Here is a 26801-nt window from a genome sequence, read left to right as displayed (position 1 = left end):
TCAACTTTGTTTAGGCAGATCCCTTGCTGTCGAATCCAGGATACTTGTTAATTTCTCAACGTAAATCTGGTTTTGTATATTGTTTGCCCACAATATTGGAGAAAGGTTAAAAAAAAGCAAATCCACTGAGGTATTGTTTTTGAAAGTAATGTTTCCTGAGCTACTGTGGCAGTCTTCCAAAAATGAGCTCTCTCTTTGTCTATACTTTCCCGTTTCAAAAGTAAGTCAAGTTGAGATCAGCGTGTTTTGCCATTCACTCCCATTTGTTGCTTCTTTAGTTTCAGCCCTACCTGTCATCTGGACAGTGCAAAGGAAGTGATGTGTGACCAGTGCCTGCCAGGGTATACGGGTTCCCGTTGTGAAAGGTAATTGAAACGCCTAAATCATTCCAGAGTCTCCCTTGTTACTGAATATTTGTAAGCGAGTACCTGATCAGAGAATTGACGTGTTAAGCTGTGCTTTGATGGAAAAACCCTGAGGATCCCCAAATCAGATAGAATATGCTCTGACTTGTGATATAAAATGCTGATTTTATGTTTTTGTTCAAGGAATGTTACCAGCTTTAATATGATCCACAAGTTCATAAATCCTGTGTGACAACAAGGCAGTGAGCACTCAACCCTTAGGAGTGATTAACCCACTCTGTATCTGCCCAGGGCATGGGGAATAATGTGTTTCACTCAATGTAACATGATTGAATCATTGTAGAGGAAAGCTGATACTATACTGACATGGAACTTAATAGTACAGAATGCCCACATGTCTGGAATAATGTCTGTTAGGTTGAATTTGCCCCAGATTTACTCTTACCTCACTCTGTATGGTATGTGCCAGTCATTCTTCATATTTAATATTCTATATTCAATATACTAGTGTTGGACAAAAATGTTTTTTTTGGTGTGTAAGTTAGGAAGCTTTTATTTCAGTTCATATGCTGATATTAATTCTATTAATTTGGAATGATGTGATTATTTCCTCACAACAGTTGTTCAAATGAAGTGAACCGGTCAGTTCTATTTGTTATTGTACTTCTAAACTGTCCCCCCCACTAGCATGAGCAGATGTAGGCCTTTATCAGAACTTGAGCAGCTCCTGCACTTTGTGGTTTTAGGTGTGCAAATGGTTACTATGGAGAGCCGGCGGTGCCAGGAGAGCGCTGTGTTCTGTGTGATTGCAATGGCAATGTGGACCCACTGGAGCCCGGCCACTGCGACCCAAAGACAGGGGAGTGTCTGAAATGCATTGATAACACAGCGGGTAGCCACTGTGAGAAATGCAAAGAAGGCTATTTTGGTGATGCTGTTGTGGCCAAGAACTGCCAGGGTAAGTGTTAAGAGTTGTTTGTTTTTCTCTGATATTAAAGCATTTTCACCAGTTTCTCCTCACTATATGCTGATGAGGTTAATTTTATTGTTGGTTGATGTATAGTTTTGTTTCTGTAACATTTCAAATTGGTCAATGTGGAAGAGAATGATATAGGAACACTGAATAATATATTGTTGGAGGTTACATCCCTTCCTTAATTGTTATGAGACCTTATTTTGGAAAACTATTTCATTTTAGCCACGTCTAATGGCTACTTATTTGTTAATGTATACGTTAATGATTTGCATGTATTGATTTTGTTTTCCTGTCATGCGCACAATTCATACCTGTAACCAAGACCAATTTTCAGGGTAATGAGTGAGATCACTTTTATAATTAAATTCAACTTATTTTGAAGTAATGAATGTACGGAAATAAATGCATTGTTTAATTCAATCTGTTTGGTAAATTTTTATATTTGAGACACTATTTTATGAACTAAACAAACAGAAAATCTCAGCACACTTCTTTTGAACAAGGAGTTATACTGACATCTAGTGAAGAAAGGCATAACAGCCACCACAAAGACATTTATATGTCAAATGTGAATGAAATTAGATTTTTAGCTCTATACTTTCTCAGTGAACCTTGTCTAATGAGTGTGAGGGATTTTAATTTTCTTTTTATGAAAGCTTGTGGCTGCCATGCAAACAGCTCGCTCTCCACGGTCTGTGATGTGGAGACGGGAGAGTGTCAGTGCAAACCAAACGTCATCGGAGAGAAGTGTGACCAGTGCAAGGTATGCCCCATTTAACACCTTGAACCCTTGGTGGCATTTTTTTAAGAGATTAGCGAAACCATACATTTACACATAGGTAGCTTTACAGTGTTCATTAAAAAAGGTATTAAGTGAAGTGAATCTTTCAAAATTAAACATGATGCATTATGATACATATATTAATTATAACTTGCTCATACTATCGATGTGCTGTATGTGACTTCTGCAACCGCACAATCAAATGTTCTCATAGGAAGCACACAGTCCCCTTTCAAGCAAATATTAATTTTTCCACTGTCATTCAAAAATGCCAACAAGACACAAATTAATTTTCTTCGCTATATTTGACTCATTTGATACAGTGATATCTGTGATTTAGCAATACAGGGTGCTAAATGATGTAATGGAATAAAATACTTCAATAGCACCTGAAATTTGCTCCCCAAAGACTGGGGGTAAAAGCCCATTATGGTCCATAAATCACATGAGGGCGGCAAAACAAATTCAAATCTAGGTTTACATCCTTTGGGAGCTCAGTGTCAGTTACATCATTGTCCTCCAACTTCTAAAATCATTCTTAGAAAAATACTTTATGGTCTTTAAGGTCTAAGACTGGACCAAACGTCCTGGCATTGCTTCATGTAGAAGACCAGGGTTTCTCTCCTCCTGTGTGTTTGTTGCAGATGACGCCAGCTGGTTTAAACTGTAGGCAAATGTTTTCCTCATTATCTGTGGCTATCAGATTGTCTTTTCATACTTGAATGGATGGTGATATAAATGATAAGGCTGGAAAATAGTTTTGTGGCTGCAGCATAGTCGGGGGAAATTGTATGCAGTTGAGCAGATGTTCCTTCAGAAATGTTCCCCAGATGTTACTCCTTTACACTCCTAATTTGGACTGCTTCCTGTTAATGACAATGTAGTGCTTCACTGGACCTTAAAGCACAAAGCGGCAAATGATTTGTTAGTTGAGTTTGGAAAAAGTTTGAAGCATCTAATGATCTGAATATATTCAGTAGCCAACAAAATGAATTTATATGAGCAAACTTTACAGGCTGTGTTTTATAATTTGATTAGTGTGATTGTAGTCAAGGTGAAAATACATTTACCAGCCTTCAATTGATTTAATTTGATATAAGGTAATGGTTTGACTGTGCAATCTTCATCAGATCCATAATGTTGCATATAAAAATAAACGCAAAATGAAGAAGTCAATAAAAAAACAAGACAATCTGTTATGCCCCTTCATAGATCTTTTGAAATTGTAGTGCACACTAATAATTGTACAACAGTGCATTTGAATCTGTGAAGTCCATAGTCAATGGATATGCCAGTGTTTCAGAGATGATGATGTATCGCAACTATAAGACAAATTTTTTGTTGTGTATCTCTGATAGCCCGGTCACTTCGGCCTCAGCAGCGGTGCTGGCTGTGAGCTGTGCGCCTGCAACGAGGCCGGGTCGCTCTCTGCGGACTGCAGCCACGAAGGACGGTGCGTCTGCATCCCAGGAGTGACAGGGGACAGGTGTGACCGCTGCCAGCATGGCTTTTATGACTTCCAAGATGATGGGTGCAAAGGTGGGACTGTCATATTTGATTTCAAGAGCTATGAGCATGTTCTTGACTGTACAAGATGTACATTAGCTTATTCGGCATTGATTTAAGTTCTGTTTTAAAGAATGACTGAGGTGACGTTTTGGAGCCGTCTGCTGCAGAGGTAATGCTCATGTCTGCTCTTCGATATGATTTGTCCCCTCTCAGAGTGTGATTGTGCCCACACCCACAACAACTGCAGCCCAGAGACGGGCGAATGCATCTGCCCCCCCCACACTAAAGGAGAGAAGTGTGAGCTCTGTGAACACAACTACTGGGGACATGACTCAGTGTCAGGATGCAAGGTAAGTTAATAAGTTCTGCACCATGAAAAACTAATTTCAGTGTGAAAGAAAATAGGAATATCTGAATAATTGTAATCATTAATTTGAGTTTCTTCATTAAAAGTACTTTGTTCAACATGTTTTCATTCCCACTAAGGAGTAAAATATGTATTAATGAGTAGAGAAGAGAACCATCTCACTTTTGACAAATTCAACTGTAGAATTTTAATATCGGTTTAGTATCGTATTACTGTTCGGTGTCACATGTATTGTGAAAAAACATATATATGTGATTAGACAAACTGTATATTGTGCATATATAAAAGAATGTTATATCAACAAAAACTTTACTGAGGCATTTTGAAACTCCTCGTCATTTTCCAGCTGTGCAACTGTAGTGTCATCGGGTCGTCCAGTGCCCAGTGTGACCTGTCCAGTGGCCAGTGTCAGTGCACCCCTGGGTTCGGGGGACAGAAATGTGACCAGTGTGCCCTGGGGTTCAGAGCTTTTCCACAATGCGCCGCCTGCAATTGCAACATCAACGGCACAAGAGAGGAGTACTGTGATGAGAAGCTCGGCATCTGCGGCTGCGAGGAAGACTTGGGGAATTGTGTTTGCAAGGTTTGCTCATTATGATTCATACTTCCCTTCTCTCTGGACCTCATTTATCCCTAAGTAGCATCATTGCTAATCTTAGATTCTGCTGAGCTATCTCTGTGGTGTTTATCTCATGAAACAAAATCTCTTGCTCTCTATATAACTATAAATGTATAGAAAGAAATGCTTCATGTACTTGAATCAAGCTGTTTAGAAAGCTCCTCCAGTACTAAAATGCCTCTTAAGACATGGTGGACCTTTGTGTGGCTGTCTTTTCATCTCCTGTAATACAGTTTCAATGCTTCACAGGTTTCTGCTGAATTGAGGGGATTGTCAGCTATCCCTTACATTTATGAGTATTTTTCTCAAAACAAGGACTATTTTTTTTCTGTGCCTTCACTTCAAATAGCTTTTTGTTGTCATCGTAGAACATGACTTGTTTCAACAATTTCTCCTTTCATTGCCTTTTTGCACGGCTGACAGTTTGTCCTACCTTATGCTTATATTCATTGCGTCAAGCCGCCCAACTCCACAAGAAGTTCTTCATGTACAGCATGACATCTTTGTCTGACACTGTTCAGTTTTTAAACTCAACATCAATGGCATTCTCTGTGTGTATAAGGTATTCTCTCCATTGTTCTGGTGCTGGAGTGTATACGAATGGTGTGGTGTTTTGGGTTTGTCAGGACAATGTGGGCGGAGCTGGCTGTGATGAATGCAAGCTTGGGACCTTTGGCCTGAGCGCGGACGAGCCGGCTGGCTGCAGTCCGTGTTTCTGCTTTGGCGTGTCCACAGACTGCGAGGAACTCGGGGGACTAGTCAGAATTCCTGTGAGTATCACCGACTTTTCGTTTGCTCAGCCAAGCCCAGAGTTAAATGTAGCCAAAGGTCAAAGCTGCTGCTGTTTGTTAATTTATGTATAATTTTTTTTTAACATTTTAAAAGTGAAGCAAACCAGAGACTGTGCTGTGATGGTTTATGTGTTGTTGTGGTCCTGTGCAGATCACAGTGTCTTCAGAGCCGGAGGTGCTGCGTGTCGTCAGTCAGAGTGACCTGACGGGCACTACGGAGGGGGTCTTCGTGCAGCCCCCTGACTTCCTGTTGGATGCCACCTTAGTCCAAAGCTCACTGACCGGCCCCTTCTACTGGAGGATGCCAAAACCATTCCAGGGCAGTAAGGTAAAGGACTATCTGTGTACTCGTGCATCTGCATCACAGCAATCATTTATTCTTGTTTTGTGTTCTTGTTTAACATTGACCAGAGTGTACCATAAAAGGTGCATCTGAATGTTTTATGTTGTTGTTTAGATTACTTTTCTTGAATTTTAGGTTTCTTTACTGGCTTTGAATAAATCTTCCTATTGAGATCATACTGATTTGTATTTTCGCTGTGGTTTTGATTAGCTGATGGCCTATGGAGGGAAGCTCAGATATACGTCTGCCTTCTATGCCCTTGAGGGCTCTGGACTCTCCAACTACGAGCCCCAAGTCCTCATTAAAGGAGGACGCCAGAGAAAGCTGGTCATCTATAGAGACCTGCTGGTCCCTGACAATGGGGTGAAAATGAACCAGGAGATTGACATGAAGGAGGTGAGCTTATTTAAATTGATTTTACACATGTAGATACTTTGAAATCATCAAAATGATAGTCACGATCGAGAGCAAATGAACCACACTTTCTGATTTAGGGCTTGACAAAATCAACACCTTGACTTCCCTGCGAATCACAAATTACAAACCTGTACTCCCTCACATTCAGATTTATCAGCAGTATGAAGTGGCTGCTGACAATAAATGTAACCTCGACAGGTATAGGTTTGTATTTTGGCAATTTCAAAGTTTACATTTTGGTCTAGCCCATAGGAAAAGACACATTTTAAAAATATGGTTATGCAACTGGCAGTTATTCGTACTACTACTACTAGCCTTTGATGCAGGCTTTTATCTAATATTACTGCCAATGAATCCTTTCATAATCTCATTCTTTTGTGTTTTTGTTTTTCTCTTAGCACAAATGGAAGTACTTTAACTCTGTCTCTGAAAAGGCTGTGACACATTCTGACTTCATGTCTGTCCTGAGCAACATTGAATATATCATCATCAAAGCTTCATATGGCAGTGGGCTACAACAGAGCAGGTAACATTATTTCATGCTTTATTTGAACAGATTGTAGATAACGCATTTTTGAGTGGAGTCAAAATCCTGCTTTTCCTGATAACAATCAAAGTTAGATTCTAAGAGAGGCCCAGATATGGTGTTAGCTTAAATTGTTCAAGTCGTAATCAGTATATCTCATATTGCTGTGAAATCCACTCTTGCTCTTTAATCTTGTGTGTACTGGACTAATATCCAATCCCTGTGTGAAAGATTTTATGATAAAAATAAAATAACCTGGCATTTTAAGTAGATATTCAGTGATATTTTTCAGAATATTTGTAATTCCTAATGTGTTTTAAATATCTTAAAAGAATGATGAATAATTTAGACTTTAAAGTGTCAAACAATAACATATTTTTCTCTTTTTACAATCTAGAATTTCTAATATCTCCATGGAGGTTGCGGTTGACTCTGATGACTTGAACACTGGCAGTGAAACAGCTGCGCGCTTCATTGAAATCTGTGAATGTCCATCAGGATACGCTGGACTATCCTGCCAGGTGCTCCTTTATGATCAGATCAGCTTGTTTTTGTTCTTATTTATGGCAACCTTTGATATTGTGTGACACACACTTACACACACATATATTCATTATTGTTCTAAAAATGTGGTCCGTGAGTATCTTCTGTAAATCCAGCTTTTATTTCCCACTTTTTGCACCTGTTTAATGCAGGAAAATGCAAAAGTGCTAAATTACTCTTCAGAGTTACTTCCTATAATACCATATGAAAGAAATGCAATGCAATTACCCGATTAATATTTCATAATCTGTGTTTTATGCCCATTTCTTACTTTGGTGCTCATGTGTTTCTCTGGTTGTCTAGGAGTGTGCCCCTGGGTTTCACCGGCAGAAGGTGGCAGAGTTGAGTGTAAGAGGGCCACGCCCACTGATTGAGTCCTGTGTCCCATGCCAGTGCAATGGCCACAGCCAGGCCTGCGATCTGGACACGGGGAAATGTCAGGTACGTCACACACAACTGTTAAACATCTTAGCTGAGCAAATTGAATAAGACAGCTGACCTAGTTTCACACAATACATTTTTTTCATCAAATTAAACTGCCATCTTGCTGACTGTACTTATCAGAAGAAGTCATACAGGTTTTTCTAGGATTAAATAGGATGTGAAATATTCTGCCTGATCTCACCATACTCCATTTTCTTTCATGTCCTCCATGTTTTTGTTTTTGTTACAAAACAGGGCTGTCAACACAATACAGTGGGCGATCACTGTCACCTTTGTGCTCCAGGATATTATGGAAAAGTTAATGGCTCAATAAATGATTGCTCACTCTGTGCGTGTCCTCATGGCAACAAAAAAGGGTATGGCTTCATATTTAATTACTGTTCATCACACCTCTATTCATATAGGCACGACTGTATTGTACACTGGATGAGATAGAGTATTCAACAGTTTAAATTGATATTAAACTTAAAATATCCATGCTATAAAAACTGTGCACATGGCTTTAATTCTTTTTTCCAGGAGATGGCAGTAGATTGCAAACAATATTCAAAGATACTCTACTGAACAGTGAAGTAACAAGCAAAATGAAGAACATACATAATTTAGTATTATTCTCTCTCTCTCTAAACACATAATGGAACCATATTTAAGCATATGTTTACTTAAAGTACATTTTCAAATTAAATGTGAGGTATAATCTGACTTATAGTACAGCTCTAATTCAGAATGGTTGTTTATTTATTTATTTTGTATATATAATTGTTTCCTGGCATCTTTTTAAATGAATTGCTGATGTTTTTCAAATTGTGCTGCTGTTTTCTTCAGTGTTTAGATTGTATTGGGGTGCAAGTTAGCATTGCTTGTGTTCTTACAGTTTCAGCCCCACATGTGTCCTGGAAGGTGCCAGTGACTTTCGCTGTAACGCTTGCATGCCAGGCTATGAAGGACAGTACTGTGAGAGGTAAATCAGCTTGTATATACTTTACTCTTACCTTTCATTTGTATTACTCTTGGTGGATTTAAAGAGCAGTTATGCCTATGTTTAAATTGTGGTCCAGTTAATCTAAAATAGTTTGCATTTATTTTGTACAGCAAAATGTAGTGTACAAATCATTTACAGTAGGCATTAAGAAAAATGTTATAAACCAGTTTTCTTTTTCTTTATGTAGGTGTTCTAAGGGTTACTATGGGAACCCAAAGCAGCCCGATGGTACATGTGAACTGTGCCAGTGCAATCCCACCGGCTCTGAACACGATCACTGCGACGAACTCAGCGGCCAGTGTGTGTGCAAGAAAGGCGTGCGTGGGCACCTGTGTGATGAGTGTGAGCCCAGACACGTCCTCGTGGGCACCGAGTGCATGTGTACGTACCCAGACTTTCTGCATCCCCCTGGACTGCATCTAGATTGCGAGATTTGAATTTGGAAACTGAATGTGTAGAAATGTCTTTCACAGTGTCTATGCAGCATTATTAATTGCTATATAAATGTACCTAAATAGAGAGGTCACATTCAAAAAGCACTTAATTTTATGTGTTTTTCTTTTTCTTTACCGTGAATGTCAAATGCCAGAGTTTGGAAATGTGTAGAAAGCATAATATTAATAACCCCCCTTTGTAAGTCTTTCAGTCCAATGAAAGACAATGTGCTGCTGTCTCATTTAAATGAATATCTGTCTTTTCACAGCCTGCAACGATAACTGCACAGGAGTCCTGCTAAATGACCTGGATGATCTGGAGCTCTCTCTGCAGTCTGTTAACTTGACAGGTGTTGTTGTAGCCCCATACAGCCTCCTGGCTTCACTCAAGAACACCACAGAGGAAATGAAGGTGAGAGTTGAATCCATTTTCTTTCAAGTCAACACGTCACACGCGGCCTGGGGAGAGCCATTGTCTTCTGTCTTGGCCTTGCTTGAAATTGTACAGGGAAATTAGCTGTATGGCTACCTTTCAACAAGCCTCATTATTCATCACATTTTGGAGACCTTCCAAATCCTCAAAAACATTCTTTCAGAAGTAATAATAAACATGGTTGTGGTTTCCTTGTTTCATCTGGATTGTGGTTTATTTAATACAACTAAACTGATGAGACCTTGTGTCCCTGTCTCTCTGTTTCATGGTCCCTGTTTTCTTGGTTTAGACACTCTTGTCCCCGCAGAAAAATACAAGTTATTTGGTACAGCAAATGGATAAGCAGTTTGCAGGACTTACCAAAGAGCTTGATCATCTTCATCAAAGGGTAATGGTTTTCCTCATTATTAAACATGATAGTGTTTTACTTCTTTTTGAAGGGACATAAACGGTATTGTGTATTTGTGTATAAAAATACTTTTCTCTTTAACAGAATTCAAAGAAATGTGTTTTAAGATGTATTTATTTTCTTTTAGACAACACAGGCATTTGGCAAAGGGCTGGATCTAGAAAAAAGAACTGACCGCAAACTCAATCAGAGCCATGAGCTGTTGAGTTTCATAACAAAAGTCCAGACGGCTATCAAAGGTAATTCTGTCATGTTTGAATAGTGATTTTCTAGAAAAGATTATGTGCTTTAAAACTTTACACCACGTTGTTTGAAGAATGCAGTGCTTTATTGTAATTGTAAAGATGAGGAAATATTTACAAAGACAAACCAAATGCATATCAGGAGTGTTCATTAGTTAAAACATATGATATGTGAACCTTGTATTAGATTATGCCCAGTGCTTATATAATAGGCTTTCATAACTTTCTTTGGGATTATTCCCAGTATTTATGTAATACGCTGCACACTGAATTTGGAAGCATGATTGAATGGTTTCAGAAGCTTGTTGAACACACATCTACAACCTGCAGTACGCCTTCATTATTTTATTATACAATGCTTGGCTCCATGAATTTAAATATGTATTTAGAATTGAATGTTCATTATGGATTGCTTCACAGGCCCTGCCATAAAGTTGTTATGCGGATTACATGACTGTTATTTCCTCCTATACAACAATCTGTCAGCCACATTAATGCATTCTGTACCAGGCATTCACCTCTGTTGTTATACATTCTTAACAAATAATGGTGAAGACCTGACTAGTGATAAGTAAAATGTAATATTTTCTGATTTAGCTCTTGCAGATGTGGCTGGTAACTTGAATGAGTCTCTGGAGGTTGACCTGGATCTTACAAACAGCAGTCTGCTACTAGAGGATATGACCACACTGTTGGAAAAGATGAGGAAGATTGACCTTACCCAGCAGAATCAAACTGCCACAGATGAGTTTGTGTGAGTCACTTTTCATAGATAATGGTTACTTTATCAAATAGAAAGTATGGTACATTGGACTGATCTCTGTTAAAGTGAATATGAAGAAAAGACTATAACCACTAATCGCTTGTGTATATTAATGACATTTTAAGTACATCAGTCCCCTTGATATGGCAAACGTCTTAGAGCTAGTCAGAGCATCGAATGTACATTTGTACAAACATATTCACCCATTTATTGAAAGCCAATCCAGAAATGATTTGCAGAAAAAAGGTTGGTAAAAAGCATCATAATTAATTAATCAGACAATTTGACATACGATTGTAACCAATTTACAGAAAACTCTGGGCTTATTAGTGGAAAATAATAATATGAAACCATACTTACTCTAAAATAACATCGGCTCGCCATTTACTTTCTCTAATCTGAGTAAATGAAACCAAATGCTAATGTGTGATTGTCAGCCTCCTGTTCTAACATGCTGTGATCTTCAATCTCTTTCAGAGCTGCACAGGCCCTTCTGCAGAGGGTTCGGGGGGATCTGGAGAAACCCCAGCAGGCCATTGAGGAGCTGAAGAAGATAGTCGGCAGCATGTTGTCAGAGAAGACAAACCGGCTGAGAGACACCAAGGACCTGGTGCACCTTGCGCAGACAAACACCAACAACACTAAACAGCTACTGCGCACCGTTTCCAAAAACTTGTCCGAATTTCAGGTGAGCAAGTTCACCGGCAGCAAAATAGGCCTTTATAGAAGTAATAGTAATTTCAGATGACATTCACCCATCGACATCGTCAATCAAAAATTTGATCCACCACCAAATTGCACAATTGCAGTTCCAGTACTCGATGGTAGCTTTTGGTGTGACAGGATTCTTCCTTCTACCATGATTGTTCCAGCAAGAATGTGATTAAATTTACCATTTGACAGTGGGTTAGGGAATTCGTGTTCTAGCTAACTTCTTAAAGGAATATAATGTTATTTTCATGTAATGCAACTTTGATACATTTTCTATTTGGCGACAGGATACCCAAAGGAATGTCAGTAAAATGAACAAGGAGGCCGGAGTCATGGTTGAAGAAGCGCAAGAAATAGTGGTTGACGCATTTAATATGGTTGAATATGTGGTTAATGCCACTTCAGTAAGTGACTTTATAATTCCTGTTGCTGAGAAAATAATTGGATAAAACATAGAGAAAAGAAAGAACAGAAAAAACTACTTAATATTACTCTATTACTAGTATATTTTGTATTTTAAGACTAACAGCCTGTACTTTGATGAGAAAAAAAAAATAATATATATGTATAATTTTCTTCTGTAGGCATAGGGTTATTTTTTCTACAAAGAATAATGTTACAACCTTGTGGAACACAGGGTACAAAAAACATTCTGTAACAAAAACGCTTGCTGTGCTTGGCGTGCTTCACATGTTTTTGATAAGTGGGTGCTATTTGTCTTGACTCTTCAGATGTTGGAGCAAGATCGAGATGAGCTGGACCTCTGGAATCCCACACTGAGAAAACAAGTGGACAACCTTGTCATGCAGATGAAGAAGCGTGGAGCACTCGACCTGGTGTACAGATCCGAAGACCACGCCGACAGGCTGAGCAAATTGGCAGATTCACTCTATAGGTCAGCATTTTTTTGACAGTTTCAAAGCAGATTCACAATAAAATGAATGTTCCTCTCTAAAAATAGTTAGTCATTCTAAAGACCTGTAAGAAAGCAATGATACATTTCACATTTCAAGTAAATTCAAAACTCAACATATTATTTCTCAATAAAATGGAATGTAAATACCTTTTCTGACTTCTAAACTGATTTTACACCAACATTGTGTTTGGCAATGTGTGTTGTATTTGTGTGAATGTGTTTGTTGGAATACAGCTGCACCACATGTTCAGTCCTTTTTATGAAGGAAAAACTGACATCTGTCTTTCGAATATGTATACGTTTGCAGTAACTGATCAAGGGTCAATACAGACATTGTAGCTCTTGATTATGGTTATATTCTGAACAAGTTTCTTTCCTCTAGTGCTGTCTTGGAGGTGAGGAATGTTTCTATCAATGCCACGACTGCTGTTCAAGCGAACTCCAACATCAAGGAGAACATCGAGGAAGCGGAGAGGTTGTCAGAAGCTAATCTTACAGCTGGGGCTGCATTGAATTTGGTAAGTATACGTGATCACATGCAATTCATGGGAGCGTATAAATTGAATGTGATTTTGTAAAGTATGTGTGCACATGTTCCTTTTCTCAGATAGCTTGGACGGGTAATTCATGATGATAAGGGAGAGAGAAAAGCCTTACAAAAGAGATCTGTGTTGGATTTAGGCTGATTAGTTATTGACAGTACAGATGTTCCTTTTTATAAGTATGAATATGCTTCTTTACCACTGGTACATTATCTGCATTTGCTGAAAAACAGGCTCATTCAGTCTTGTTTTAAATTGTTAATCTCACTGACATCAAAATGCCTAAGTCACTGAATGGTAGTTTTACTTAGTTATCTAGTTGATCAGTGATTAATTTGTAGGAGGATGTTCTTCAAAGACATTAAATAAAGTTTTAAATATTACACTTGAACCAGATCACTTTGGTTTTAGTCAAATAGATGGACTTGTCCAGTCTGTATTTTCCTTGACAAAAATGTCCCCCTTTCTGTAAAGATTTCCCTCCATCCCAGGAACTTTCTTGTACAATTATAATGACCTGCCTGTCCACGGATCAGTTTAAATTGAAGTTTGTGTCTTTGTCACTGTAGACACAGTCGTCTGATGAGCCTCTGAAGGAAGCCGGATCCCAGTCTCTGCAACGCAGCACCACGATTCTGTCAGAAGTTCACAACACGAGCAACAAGTCTGACAGTGAGTCACTGCCTCATGGGGTTTTATGCCTTTATAACATTTCACGACTGAAACTTACATCCAGTACATTTTGCTAATGGGTATAATATTTTTAGATTTTTTTCTAAAATGTTTTATGCCATGTTTTCCCAACGGAAAAAACTATATCACCAAATCATGATTATGTAACCATAACCGGCCTGATGTCTCATTAGTCTTCTTTTTTCTATGAATGGCTTCCTTCATCATAAAAAGGTATTAAAGATGTATTAACTGGAGTTTTGTTTCAAATTTGTATTTGATTGGCACTCAGCAAACAACAATTAAAAAGAGTTTTTAAAAGGCACATAGTGCTTAAAATACATGTGGTATAAGGGTTAACAATATAATTAGAGCAAAAAATGTAACTAATTATTCCTGATTAAAGTCAATTATATTAGTCCTTTAAGGAAACAATACAATGTATGTATGTATGTGTACATATTTGTGTATAAATGGTATAGCAGCATGTTAGTAGAACAGCAGGAAATTGGCAGCTGACAACATTCCTTCTCATAGTTTAATTGGTGAAAAATTTAAACATTTCTCAAGAATGTATGGTTTTCCTTTTGTAGGTTTAATGGCGGAGCTAAGGGTGCTGAAGCAAAAAGTTGCCAAGATACAACAGAACACTCAACATATCAGTAACCAGCTGACTGAACCTTTGCAGCTGATGAGAAACTTGCCTAATGGTGAGAGCAGCATTTCATTACCCTGGTCAGAAGTTTGTAAACCACTTTTAAACATTAACCTTTACTTTTTTAACACTGCACTATGTACAGTAAAAGCTATTTTTATCAGCCTGAATAACAGCGGCCTCAAAAAACAGACAGTTCATTATCCCAGAAGCAACCTTAAGCACACTATTTTGTTTTAACAAAGTGTTAAAGTAAAATGTGTTTTTCATTCACATCATAACATTTGAAAAAATACAGAGCACATTCTGTCGTCTTTTTTTGTGGATTGGATGATTAGAGCTTTTTTACGTTACAGATACCAGTAAGAAACTCCTGGAAGCAAAAGCGCAAGCGATGGTAGCAGACACCTCCCTCAACACTGCCCTGAGACGCCTGGAAGACTTCAGCCAAAAACTAGAGGAGTCCTCATCAGCCGTGGCCAGAGCGAACAACACTGTCAGCAGCACCAACAAGCTGGTCACGGATTCAGAAAAGACAGGTGAGAGATCCAGTGTGCAGCAATTTAATATCCAAGAAATCTTATCCTCCTGATAAGTATAGCTTATATATGAAGTGTCTGTACAGTATTAAAAAATGTGGCACTACTATAATCAGTTAAAAATAGACAGTATAGAGTTCCCAAATATATCACACATATCACATGTATTAAGATTTAGAATAGAAGTGCATTAAGAAGACGATATTTCAAAGTTTTCCAGTAAATGTCATTAATATAATTTTGATTATTTTCTTCAGCCAGCGCTGCTGAGAAGAAAGTCCAGGAAGTGGAAACTCAAGCCAACCTGCTGTTTGATCGCTTAAAGCCTCTTAAAATGCTGGGAGACAACCTGAGCAGAAACCTGTCTGAAATTAAAGAGCTGATAAACCAGGCCCGGAAACAGGCAGCTTCGGTAATTTGGTTACCATTGCTTTGTACAGTGAGGGAAAAAAGCATTTGATCCCCTGCTGATTTTGTACGTTTTCCCACTGACAAAGAAATGATCAGTCTATAATTTTAATGGTAGGTGTATTTTAGCAGAGAGAGACAGAATAACAACAAAAAAATCCAGAAAAATGCATTTAAAAAAAGTTATAAATTGATTTGCATGTTAATGAGGGAAATAAGTATTTGACCCCTTCGACTTAGTACTTGGTGGCAAAACCCTTGTTGGCAATCACAGAGGTCAGATGTTTCTTGTAGTTGGCCACCAGGTTTGCACACATCTCAGGAGGGATTTTGTCACACTCCTCTTTGCAGATCCTCTCCAAGTCATTAAGGTTTCGAGGCTGACGTTTGGCAACTCGAACCTTCAGCTCCCTGCACAGATTTTCTATGGGATTAAGGTCTGGAGACTGGCTAGGCCACTCCAGGACCTTAATGTGCTTCTTCTTGAGCCAATCCTTTGTTGCCTTGGCTGTGTGTTTTGGGTCATTGTCATGCTGGAATACCCATCCACGACCCATTTTCAATGCCCTGGCTGAGGGAAGGAGGTTCTCACCCAAGATTTGACGGTACATGGCCCCGTCCATCGTCCCTTTGATGCGGTGCAGTTGTCCTGTCCCCTTAGCAGAAAAACACCCCCAAAGCATAATGTTTCCACCTCCATGTTTGACGGTGGGGATGGTGTTCTTGGGGTCATTCCTCCTCCTCCAAACACGGCGAGTTGAGTTGATGCCAAAGAGCTCGATTTTGGTCTCATCTGACCACAACACTTTCACCCAGTTCTCCTCTGAATCATTCAGATGTTCATTGGCAAACTTCAGACGGGCCTGTACATGTGCTTTCTTGAGCAGGGGGACCTTGCGGGCGCTGCAGGATTTCAGTCCTTCACGGCGTAGTGTGTTACCAATTGTTTTCTTGGTGACTATGGTCCCAGCTGCCTTGAGATCATTAACAAGATCCTCCTGTGTATTTCTGGGCTGATTCCTCACCGTTCTCATGATCATTGTAACTCCACGAGGTGAGATCTTGCATGGAGCCCCAGACCGAGGGAGACTGACAGTTATTTTGTGTTTCTTCCATTTGCGAATAATCGCACCAACTGTTGTCACCTTCTCACCAAGCTGCTTGGCGATGGTCTTGTAGCCCATTCCAGCCTTGTGTAGGTCTACAATCTTGTCCCTGACATCCTTGGACAGCTCTTTGGTCTTGGCCATGGTGGAGAGTTTGGAATCTGATTGATTGATTGCTTCTGTGGACAGGTGTCTTTTATACAGGTAACGAGCTGAGATTAGGAGCACTCCCTTTAAGAGAGTGCTCCTAATCTCAGCTCGTTACCTGTATAAAAGACACCTGGGAGCCAGAAATCTTGCTGATTGATAGGGGATCAAATACTTATTTCCCTCATTAACATGCAAATCAATTTATAACTTTTTTGAAATGCCTTTTTCTCTCACTGTTAAAATACACCTACCATTAAAATTATAGACTGATAATTTATTTGTCAGTGGGCAAACGTACAAAATCAGCAGGGGATCAAATACTTTTTTCCCCCACTGTATGTGTATATGTGTATATAGATCTGATTTCATTTAAATTAGAAATGGCTTCAGAAACATTCATTCTAAAATGTGAATGGGATGAGGACAAACCACTATCTCCAATTTTCTGAAATTGTAGGGCTCTAATTGTGTAAGACCTATTTTGTGCTGCCGAAAATAATTACATATTTTCAGATTGACATATTTTACATGAAGTCACATTTCTCATTAGTGACTTAACATTGTCATTCATCATTTCAATTCCATCATTAGTGTAAAATGGATGTAATTTTCCAGTTATACACTTTGGCCCATTCTAAACACCAAGATAATTCAACTCCAGAATTAGACAAATTCTTAGTGAACACACATAGAGATGGTCAAGAGGTTGATTATTCACAATAATAATAGTTAGTAAGGCACAGATGTGAAAATGATCCTAGAACTTTAGGGAAAGTGTTCTAGAATTTTGAATACTTTTTTGATATGATTACAAAAAGCCCTTTTTTATCATTCACAGATTAAAGTGGCGGTGGCGGCCGATCGAGACTGTATTCGTGCATATAAACCACAGATCACCTCCAGCAACTTCAACACCCTCAAACTGACAGTGAAAACCACAGAGCCCGACAACCTGCTTTTCTATCTGGGCAGCAGCTCCAGCGTAAGTGCTAAGACATCAAATATACAAATCATACCAGGTTCACTCAAAAAAAGTTAATTAAGATCAGGGATCATTAAGTTCATACAATACGTATAGTGCTTATGTTTTAGTACATGTACACATACATCTTTCCACCTGAGGACATCAGAAGGCTCAGGCTAGCCCCCGGCCCCCCGGGGTCCTGAGGGGCTTCCTCACACTGCCTCCAAACAGTCTTTCAGCACTGAACTCATCAACCGCTGTCACATACCTTTGGCAGAGTCAGATTAAGACTAATGGAACTGGGTTAGACAATACCGAACTGAATTGCTTTGTTACATAATTAATGTTCTACAGAATACCCCGTGGTATTGATTTAAAACAAAATATCTTCCTTCCCCCCGTCAATGCCGCAGTACCTGTTCCTGAAATCTCATGTCAACCTTATTTGTGTTGTTTTGATATTGTAATTAACCTACACTGGGTCTCACATCAGCTCTGGAATAGTAAGTGAAACTAGTGAACGACTGTCCTTTGAGACTCAGGAACCATAAAAAAAAAAATAGGATGAGATCTTCTTCCAATGCCTTCAATCGCTGTGCTGTTTTGACAGGGCACTGCCACCGTGAACCGTGCCAAGCATTTACCTGCAGTTCAGAGAACATTTCCAAAATTGCTTTCTGGAGCAGAGCAACCATAATATAATTATGAGCTTACTGTAGATGATGTGGAGCAAGGTTAGTGTTTGAAAACATTTATGATCCCATATCCCCAGCTGCATCTGGCAGTGAGGAATGGCTGTTCATACGAAATAAAATATCCAAATAGACATCAAAACAGTGACATGAACCTTATCCTTCAAGGCAACAAACCAGAATCGGAGATGTGGGCCACTAGAGAGAGCTTGGCTGGGTTGTCAGAGTAGGATCTCTCCCAGGATCACGGCTGCTCTGACCTCGGAATATTTGCGGAAAGTGTATTACAGAAGATTGGAAATGAGGGGCATAGTTTTGCAGCAAGTCAAGTAATGCCTGTTTAGACATGCTGGGACCACAAGAACAACAACATTACTGTAGTTAGAGGAGGGTTTATAATACAAATAATTGGCTCCCAAGGTGGTTGTCAAATCTCAAGAGAAAATACAAGTGATTCAATTTCGTTAGTATTCTCAAGCTGATTTTTTCGGTATTTAAATTTAATAAGTATATAATGTTTCGTGTCATATTTGTGTAATACAAAAAGCAAAGGGAACAGTCACCATAAATTGAGTGTTTGTTCCAGTAAGGAGGGGAGGGGGTTAATGCTTTGATCTTCTAAACTTCATTTTCCGTTTTAAAATGGAGTTTTACTGACTGGTTTGTTTGTAGGCCATAAGAGTATTTACAGCATGATTCAAGACATGCCTTCTGTTCCTGTTGCCATTTTCTTAGGTTGATTTCATGGCTCTGGAGATGCGACGAGGAAAAGTGTCTTTCCTCTGGGATGTTGGCACAGGACATACTAAACTGGAGTACCCCGACATTCAGATTGACAACAACAAGTGGTATGAAATCCACGCAACCAGGTGAGATATAATGATGTAAAATGCCAACAGATGTGCATGAATACACTTTATTTACTTAGTAGTTCATTATGTATTACATTTGACCCTAACTTCCATGTTGTATTAGAAAGTTTGTGCTGTGTTCTAAAAACAAACCAAAAAAGGCATTAAAAAATCTGTTGCCCGAGGATAGTTGAATGAAGATCTAGTAACAGGTTAAATTCCAAGTTTTTGTTATTAGCAAAGCTGGGCTTCTAAAGTACATAGAATTGAAAGGTCTGACAGTGTCCTCAAAATTGTTTTACTATCTAGATATGGAAAGCAAGGTTCACTGATAGTGCACGACCTGGAAATTGCAGAGAAGACCACCGTAACAAAAACGGCATCTTCCCCTGGAACGTCTACAGTGCTGGATGTGAATAAATCCACCCTCGTCTTTGTAGGAGGCCTTGGAGGTCAAATCAAGGTAAGATGTAGCTCATTCCACCTGAATGCTCTTTGGGACGTCATTTTCCATCCGTCAGCCTGACCCAGTGTAATGTTATTGACAGAAATCATCAGCTGTGAAAATGACCCACTTCAAAGGCTGCATGGGGCAAGCGACCTTGAATGGGGAGAATATTGGCCTGTGGAATTACGCCGAAAGGGAGGGCAGGTGTAAAGGCTGCTTCATGAGGTACGTGCTGCTTGATGAGACCCCCTCAATCTATCCCACTGGTACATGGTACATGGAAATGGCCCCATTCTTTGTATGTACAATCTGAATTTCTTCAGAATACTGTACGAATACTATACAAAAAAGAAAGGATTGATGAATTGAATAGAGTTTCAAAGATTTAATTATTTCCTCTTTCAGATAATAAATCCCTTTTTGCAGAAGAAAAATGCATGATTTTTACAGATATTGAACTTGTTTTGTTTTCATGCAAGTTTTTTTTTTTATGAGCTCATTGTTTTCTAAAGAACTGAATTGTGTTTTTGAATGCAATGTTGTTTTGTTCTGAAGTCCCCAGGAAGAAGACACTTCCTTTCATTTTGATGGCAGCGGTTATTCCATTATTGAAAAGCCGCTTCGCTCCACAGTCACTCAAGTTGTGATGCTTTTCAAAACCTTCTCTCCAAATGGATTGCTCCTCTACCTCGCTTCCAATGGAACGGTATGCCATCTGACACACACATTTTGTCAGCATAACAGTTCTGTCTTTTGTATGTGTAAGAATTAAATGTCGTATTTTGTATACCCCCAAATGGACACCCATTCTTAATCATATATGCTTAAATAAAAGCATCCACAATATGTACTATCAGGCCGTCCACATTTTGTTAGCAGAGCTAAGCTTTAGTTTGGAGGACTGACATGGTTGTCACTTATAACACCACAGACACACCGGGGTCCCTATAATGCGGTTAGCCAAGGAAATCCAGCCAGCTGTGCACAGCTGCTTTGAGAATCCAAGCTGACATTGACTGACACAGCATAGACTCTGGGCTTCGGGTCCAAATGTGCTCTTCACCGGATAATTAATCTTCTAAATGCTTCAATTGACTAAGTTATACTTTTATGTTTTACTTATCAGGACACACAGGACTGCTGAACTGTTATTTTTTGCTATGAAAAGAGATACATTTTTTGCTATAATTTTAAACTGTAAATCATGAATCTGGATTCGTATTAAACAAAAAGTGTATAACCGTAAACAATACTATAGCCAATTGTCAAATTATTGTATTTTATACATTTTGAAAAATAAATACGCATTTTCCATTTTATTTGGTTTATAGTAGCTGTGGAATTTAAAAATAAAATGTAAACTCTCTCTCTCTCTCATTCTCGCTCTGTATATATTTAAAATATGTTGTTTCACAATGTGTGTTCAATGAGAATGTGTTTATTTTCCAGAGAGACTTTGTGTCCATTGAGCTGGTCGAGGGTAAAGTTCGCCTGACCTTTGAACTCGGGTCAGGACCTCTCACTCTCATCACAACAAAAGCATACAACAGTGGGAAATGGTATAAAATTGCCTTCCAGAGGAATAAACGAACAGGTGAGACCGTTTATTGCAACCAAAGTATGATTGGTCTGCGTGTTGGATTTAGGATAAAGTTATTGTTATACGTTATGTTGTTATACAAATTTGCAGTGTATTTACTTGCATGCACGGTAACTTTGGTAGACACTGTTTCACATTCACAGTAGCTTATGTTTGCTTTTAGTGAATATAACATGAATCTGCATACAGTATGAGCCATGAAGGTATCTTGTTCATAAATAGTGGAACTCCAGCCCCTTATGGAATTATGGAAATAAAGACTTGTGTTTGTGGTTTAATATTTCACACTGTTAGTGTATAAATACTGAATATGTTGTTGTTTTGTTATTAAAGAAGGACACTTTTTTTTGTTTTGGTTGAGTAATTGCCCATATGGAAGACTCCTATATTTATAATATATGTTTAAATATGTGGACTGTATTATAATTACATTACAAATGTCTATAAAGAGATATTTTAGAATATAAGTCTTTCATGTGGGTGGGTGCTGCTTTTACTCCCATTAGTGAGAGGAAAGTGACTTAACTAAATACCTTGTATCATATTTCCATGGTATGTAATTATTAATTGCATTCATGTGTTTACCGATTGTGCAACATTACAAAAATGTTAAAGTAATGAAGGTAAATCACTTCCACATGTTGTGACTATGATGAACTCCACATGGCAATATGATTTATACAAGTTTTACACTTTTATACAAGTAATACAAGGATGATTATGTATGTATGTTTAGGCTTAATCTCGATACAAATGCTTGTCTCATTGCTATTTTGATAAGAGCGATTGTCGTAATGACAGTTATAAATTCCAAAACGTTGAATGAGATCCATCTGTGTCTATGGAGAGAATAACAATGAAGGGCCGTCCTGCGTTAGGTTACCTCGCTGTGATGGAAGCCTACACCCCCACAAACAGAGAGACCATGGAAGGGGAGGCCCCCGGCACCGCCTCCGATCTCAACCGCTCAGACAGGGACCCCATTTATATAGGGGGGCTGCCCAGCTCCAGACCCATCCGGTATTAAACTCTTTACCTAATTGCTTTGCATTGATGATTTATCACAGCCACAAGATGTTTTTCCTCTTTTTCTACCTTTTGCCATACAGTATTGTCATAATCACAGGCACTGTCAACTTGAAGAACATCTTTCACTGCTGTAAGCATGAACATTATTGCATAAGTGTGGCTTATGCATTGTTTCGAGAGCTCATTTTCGCACTCTTTGAACACTAATCTCTGTTTTATAGGAGGCAAGTCATTACCAGGTCTTACGTTGGATGCATCAAAAATGTGGAGATTTCTCGGTCTAACTTTGACCTGCTAAGAGATGCCTACGGGGTCAGAAAAGGCTGCATGTTACAGGTAAGAACCATAATAGTGTCAGTAGTGGCACAATAACAGTGAAAAATTATCAATGTTATTTGACTACCTATTGCATAAGGTTTTATAAACTTTAGATTGCCAAGATTATTTCATTCAGTTATTGATTTAATATATTTGTTTTCCGAAAATAGACAGATATTACTTATTTACCAGTGTCCTGGAAAAAGTTTGCAAAGTAAAATATTTAACTGATGTTTGTAAATATCTTCATTCAGAAGTAAAGAGTAAGAAAAAAAGGTATTGAAGTCTCCAGATATGATATGAAATACCTTCAAATGTGCTCACCACTTATCTAAGTGCTGCCTGAACACTGCATTCAGACAATGAAGGGGTTATTCTCACAGGGCGGGAATGACATCCAGGAACTGCAGTCCAGGGTTTATTTCAATGTTTAATGCCGTGTTGCTGCTTCTCTCGTGCTCAGCCCATCAGCAGCTTGACCGTCCTGAACGATGGTTTCCTCGAGCTCCCCCCCGTCACACTCACGCCTCAGTCCGAACTCCTGGCCACTTTCACCACCAAGAATGACACCGGCCTCATCCTGACGGGATTCACCAAAGGAGAGAAAAGGAAGAAAAGGCAGACCCAGCACGTAAGAGCGTCTTTTTACATTTATATCAAAATGTCACTTTTTGGCATTGATGGACAAATTAACAGTAGCCGTTTCCCTATCATCTTTGAAACAGGCGAGGAAAAGAAAGTGTAACCTAAACTTCAAACAGAAAATGCGAAACGGTGAGCGCTGTAGCCTTCTGTCTGGAGTGATTCTCAAACGCACTTGTGTTGTACGGTGCTAAACGTCCCTGTGACTCGTTAACACGTCTTAAATGAAGAAATACTCAACCTCTTCAACTGGTCTTTTCAGCCCTTTTTCGCCATCATGCTGGTCAGCGGGCATCTGGAAGTCCACATGAACGCGGCTGATGGGGCGCACATTAAAAAAGCTGTGATCAAGTCGAAGACCGGCACCTTCAGTGACGGACAGGAACATTCGATCATCCTGCACCGCAGCAAGAGGTACTGCTTCATTGTGACAGCCGTACAGCTGTCTGCGTACTAGAGCAATAGATGGCATTGGTTATTACTACATACTTCAGACATGAAATTTATTATGATTATTTATGACTAGCAGATGCCCTTATCTAGAGTGACTTACAGTTGTTGAAAATACAAAAGATATCAACAAATGATACACAGTACAGTATGAAGTTTAAGAAGGAAACCTATAAATGTATCTTATCCAGGTGTAGTATACAGATATTGTGAAACTGACTGATTTATCTATAGAAGAGGTCAATAACATGGTGAAGTGTCCATAACTACCGTTTTCCTGTCTTCCCAATGTCGTCTGTGTTCAGGATGGTGTTGGTGCAGGTGGACGAGGGCCGCCAGGAGGTCCTGCGTTTGGGCTCGATGGCGGAGAAGAGCTCGTTTGTCCTGTCCAAGCTGTACGTTGGGGGCGTCCCTCAAGGAGAGGGAGCGAGTCTCAAGACCACCCGGTCTTTCTACGGCTGCATCAAGAACCTGGCCTTCGACATGCAGTGAGTTCAGGCAGCCCAAGTGTGTCTGTAATCATCATGCTGTACCTCGGCCCAGAAGGGTCTGCTCTGCTGTTTAAGAGTCAGTAGCTGGGCATTTCTGGGGGCTGTTTTAATATGTTGTATTTCTCTGACTTTGACGGTAGGCCGCTGACCCTGTCCTCCGCGGTGAGGTATCATAACGTGGACCTGGACAGCTGTCTGCTGGAGGAGAGGCCCAAGCCTGTGGTCCTTCCCGAGGAGGGCGAGCTCGAGGGGGAACCCCAGCCCTCGCCTCCCCCAGCCAGGCCTGTCACGACCATCAGCACAGACCTGCACTCATTCACGCCAGGCACGGCTAAGGTATGGGCTGCTCAGCAACAAGGTTTTTGTTGTTGCCACAGCAAAAGTTATATGCATCTATATTTTAATTTGAACCAAAATATCCAGTAATGCTATATGGCAGAAACAGACGTAGCTCAGAATGTTTTGTTCAGTAAGGAATCCTTATTTTCTTTCCAATGTTTTGATCTTGATAAAGACCATTATTGCCTTATAAGAGCAAATGTACATATTCTTGTGAAAATATTATTGAAAAATATGCTGTGTATTTAAAATGAAATTGGGTTATTTGGAAATGTGTTTAATATTGCAATGAGGCTGTTTGGTCTACAAGGAGTATTTTAATAGAGACCGTATTTTGTTGAGCAGCTAAGCAGGTAGCTTGATTTCAGCTCTCTTCTGTGCTCTCTGTTTTCTCTGTGGACGTGTGCAGTGTGCAGCAGAGGAGCTGCCAGGCCACGTCCCTGCAGCGCACCAGTTCGGCCTGTCGAGACACAGTCACATGGTGCTGCCCATCAGTCACCTCACAGTCAGGAAGAAGTGAGTACATCACGTAACAGCACTGTAAAGTTGAGTTATTTATGTGTGTTTTTTATCCTTAATACTTAGAAAATGCTGGGCAAGTATAAACATTTCAGTTTAGAAATTAGCACCATTAGCAGCTTTCCTTTAATTTACAGAATCACCTCATTTAATAATTTAAATTTACACTGATGGATTTTTTCATGATAAAATTAGGTTAAATAAATACTGCTGTGAGAAGACGGTGTTACCTGATTTTGCATGAACATATGGACCATGAATCAGATATCAAATGAGTCAGTGGATGTACAGTGTTGATGTTTCCTTATTAACCGTGTCTTCCTCCTTTAGGTTCACTATCCAGTTATCCCTGCGCACGTTTGCCTCCAGCGGCCTAGTTTACTACATGGCCAACGCCAACCAGATGGACTTTGCAGCCCTGCAGCTGCTTGAAGGTCGTTTGTTCTTCACCTGTGACCTGGGCAAGAGTGCGGCCGTGGCAAGTCTTCCTGATGTTGTCAGTGACGGCAAGTGGCACACAGTGAGTACAAGACCCGCAGGCAAACCAGTCTGGAATCAGTCGGGCATTGGAATCTGGACCAAAAATGAAAATGAAATGATGGAATGGTAAAAATGAACTGCCATCCCTGGAATGTTATTACACAGAAATGCAGAACACTTTTTCTTTTTTCAATACTGTTTTTCCGTGAGCCAGATCAATGCATAGCTTCTCTACCATTCCTCAGTTTCAAACATTGCACTTACCAGGCGTAACTCCTTCGTGTGAAAAAGGGAAATCATTTATTTGCAGAAAAAAATGACTAATGAATAAAGAACTTAGAAGCAACATGTTTTATATGCACGTCCCCAGAGGGGTGTATTCTGCCTCTGAGTTTCTGTTGAAGATCGGCTGCCCTGTTTAAGTAAGAATTACAAGCAGGTCATCAATCACCTTGTATTTTGCATATTTATTTTTTGACAGCAGTTATTAAGACATGATCTTGTATATCATCTATTCCAGCCCCTCGGGGTAACGCTGAATGATGTTCTCGGTTGCAGATTAAGACTGACTTTGCGAAAAAGATTGCCACAATTAGTATCGATGGGAAGGAGTCGGCCCCCGCAGAGGCAGTGGGAAACGGGAACACGCTGGATGTGGAAGGAAAGCTGTTCCTGGGAGGACTACCTCTGGACTATACGGCCAAGAATATTGGAAATGTAAGTGTAGTGATACTTTACTTTTGTATATGTGTATTCTGATTTCAGTGTATTTTTATATGCAGTCTTTTTTTATATATAAATTAAAACACATCAACCCTCCATCTCTCCCCAGATCTTTGGTGCATGAAATATGAAGTAGATTTTTTTGGCGGGGGTTCTCCAAATTTTAATGTGTCTATCATTTGCATAGTTGTCACAGGATGATCTGTAATTGTTTATTGAGGACTGTATTTATGGATTGTGTTCCTTCTGTCATTAACCCTGCAGGTGACACACAGCATCCCAGGCTGTATTAACAGTGTGATGTTGAATAATAAACCTCTGGACAGAGACAGCCCGGTCTCCGCTCACTCCGTTGACAAGTGTTACACGGCAGCTCAGGAAGGCACTTTCTTCAACGGGACTGGATTCGCTGCATTAGGTAATGTAGTGAATCACCCATACTTGTGTTTCTCTCTTGCGCTCCTCTAACTACCAGTTCTGCTGTGTTTTAGATTCACATAAAGGATTTGGTAATAAAATAGTCGGTGAGGGTGGAATCTCTTTTAAGGAATTACTGCATTTCCACCAAATAAATATTATAATTGTAATATTATATGAGCAATGACTACATTT

At 39.4% G+C, this 26801-nt stretch overlaps 1 protein-coding gene across 1 annotated transcript in view; it reads left to right on the top strand.

Moving 5' to 3' along the window:
- The window catches only part of lama1 (laminin, alpha 1), a 55619-nt gene that overhangs the window by 27080 nt on the left and 1738 nt on the right, over positions 1-26801 (top strand). Inside the window, exons 18-60 of the mRNA XM_066718748.1 lie at positions 279-365; positions 1112-1323; positions 1998-2104; positions 3481-3661; positions 3845-3981; positions 4345-4581; positions 5244-5387; positions 5560-5736; positions 5962-6147; positions 6567-6694; positions 7092-7215; positions 7541-7678; positions 7916-8037; positions 8556-8642; positions 8851-9044; positions 9367-9509; positions 9820-9918; positions 10067-10178; positions 10779-10935; positions 11422-11632; positions 11943-12059; positions 12387-12550; positions 12954-13089; positions 13683-13785; positions 14379-14495; positions 14797-14979; positions 15237-15391; positions 17482-17625; positions 19035-19168; positions 19460-19613; positions 19699-19823; positions 20154-20304; positions 21048-21192; positions 22077-22218; positions 22449-22563; positions 23009-23176; positions 23450-23601; positions 23943-24125; positions 24269-24464; positions 24877-24983; positions 25317-25506; positions 26025-26183; positions 26454-26607. Of these exons, the coding sequence (XP_066574845.1) occupies positions 279-365; positions 1112-1323; positions 1998-2104; positions 3481-3661; positions 3845-3981; positions 4345-4581; positions 5244-5387; positions 5560-5736; positions 5962-6147; positions 6567-6694; positions 7092-7215; positions 7541-7678; positions 7916-8037; positions 8556-8642; positions 8851-9044; positions 9367-9509; positions 9820-9918; positions 10067-10178; positions 10779-10935; positions 11422-11632; positions 11943-12059; positions 12387-12550; positions 12954-13089; positions 13683-13785; positions 14379-14495; positions 14797-14979; positions 15237-15391; positions 17482-17625; positions 19035-19168; positions 19460-19613; positions 19699-19823; positions 20154-20304; positions 21048-21192; positions 22077-22218; positions 22449-22563; positions 23009-23176; positions 23450-23601; positions 23943-24125; positions 24269-24464; positions 24877-24983; positions 25317-25506; positions 26025-26183; positions 26454-26607 (6377 nt within the window). The remainder of the gene's footprint in view (positions 1-278; positions 366-1111; positions 1324-1997; positions 2105-3480; positions 3662-3844; positions 3982-4344; positions 4582-5243; positions 5388-5559; positions 5737-5961; positions 6148-6566; positions 6695-7091; positions 7216-7540; positions 7679-7915; positions 8038-8555; positions 8643-8850; positions 9045-9366; positions 9510-9819; positions 9919-10066; positions 10179-10778; positions 10936-11421; positions 11633-11942; positions 12060-12386; positions 12551-12953; positions 13090-13682; positions 13786-14378; positions 14496-14796; positions 14980-15236; positions 15392-17481; positions 17626-19034; positions 19169-19459; positions 19614-19698; positions 19824-20153; positions 20305-21047; positions 21193-22076; positions 22219-22448; positions 22564-23008; positions 23177-23449; positions 23602-23942; positions 24126-24268; positions 24465-24876; positions 24984-25316; positions 25507-26024; positions 26184-26453; positions 26608-26801) is intronic.

The sequence above is a fragment of the Amia ocellicauda genome, chromosome 2 (assembly GCF_036373705.1).
Source record: "Amia ocellicauda isolate fAmiCal2 chromosome 2, fAmiCal2.hap1, whole genome shotgun sequence".
Taxonomy (NCBI): Eukaryota; Metazoa; Chordata; class Actinopteri; order Amiiformes; family Amiidae; genus Amia; species Amia ocellicauda.
Note: the sequence above shows the minus strand (reverse complement) of the source record. Positions and strands in the feature narration are given on the sequence as shown.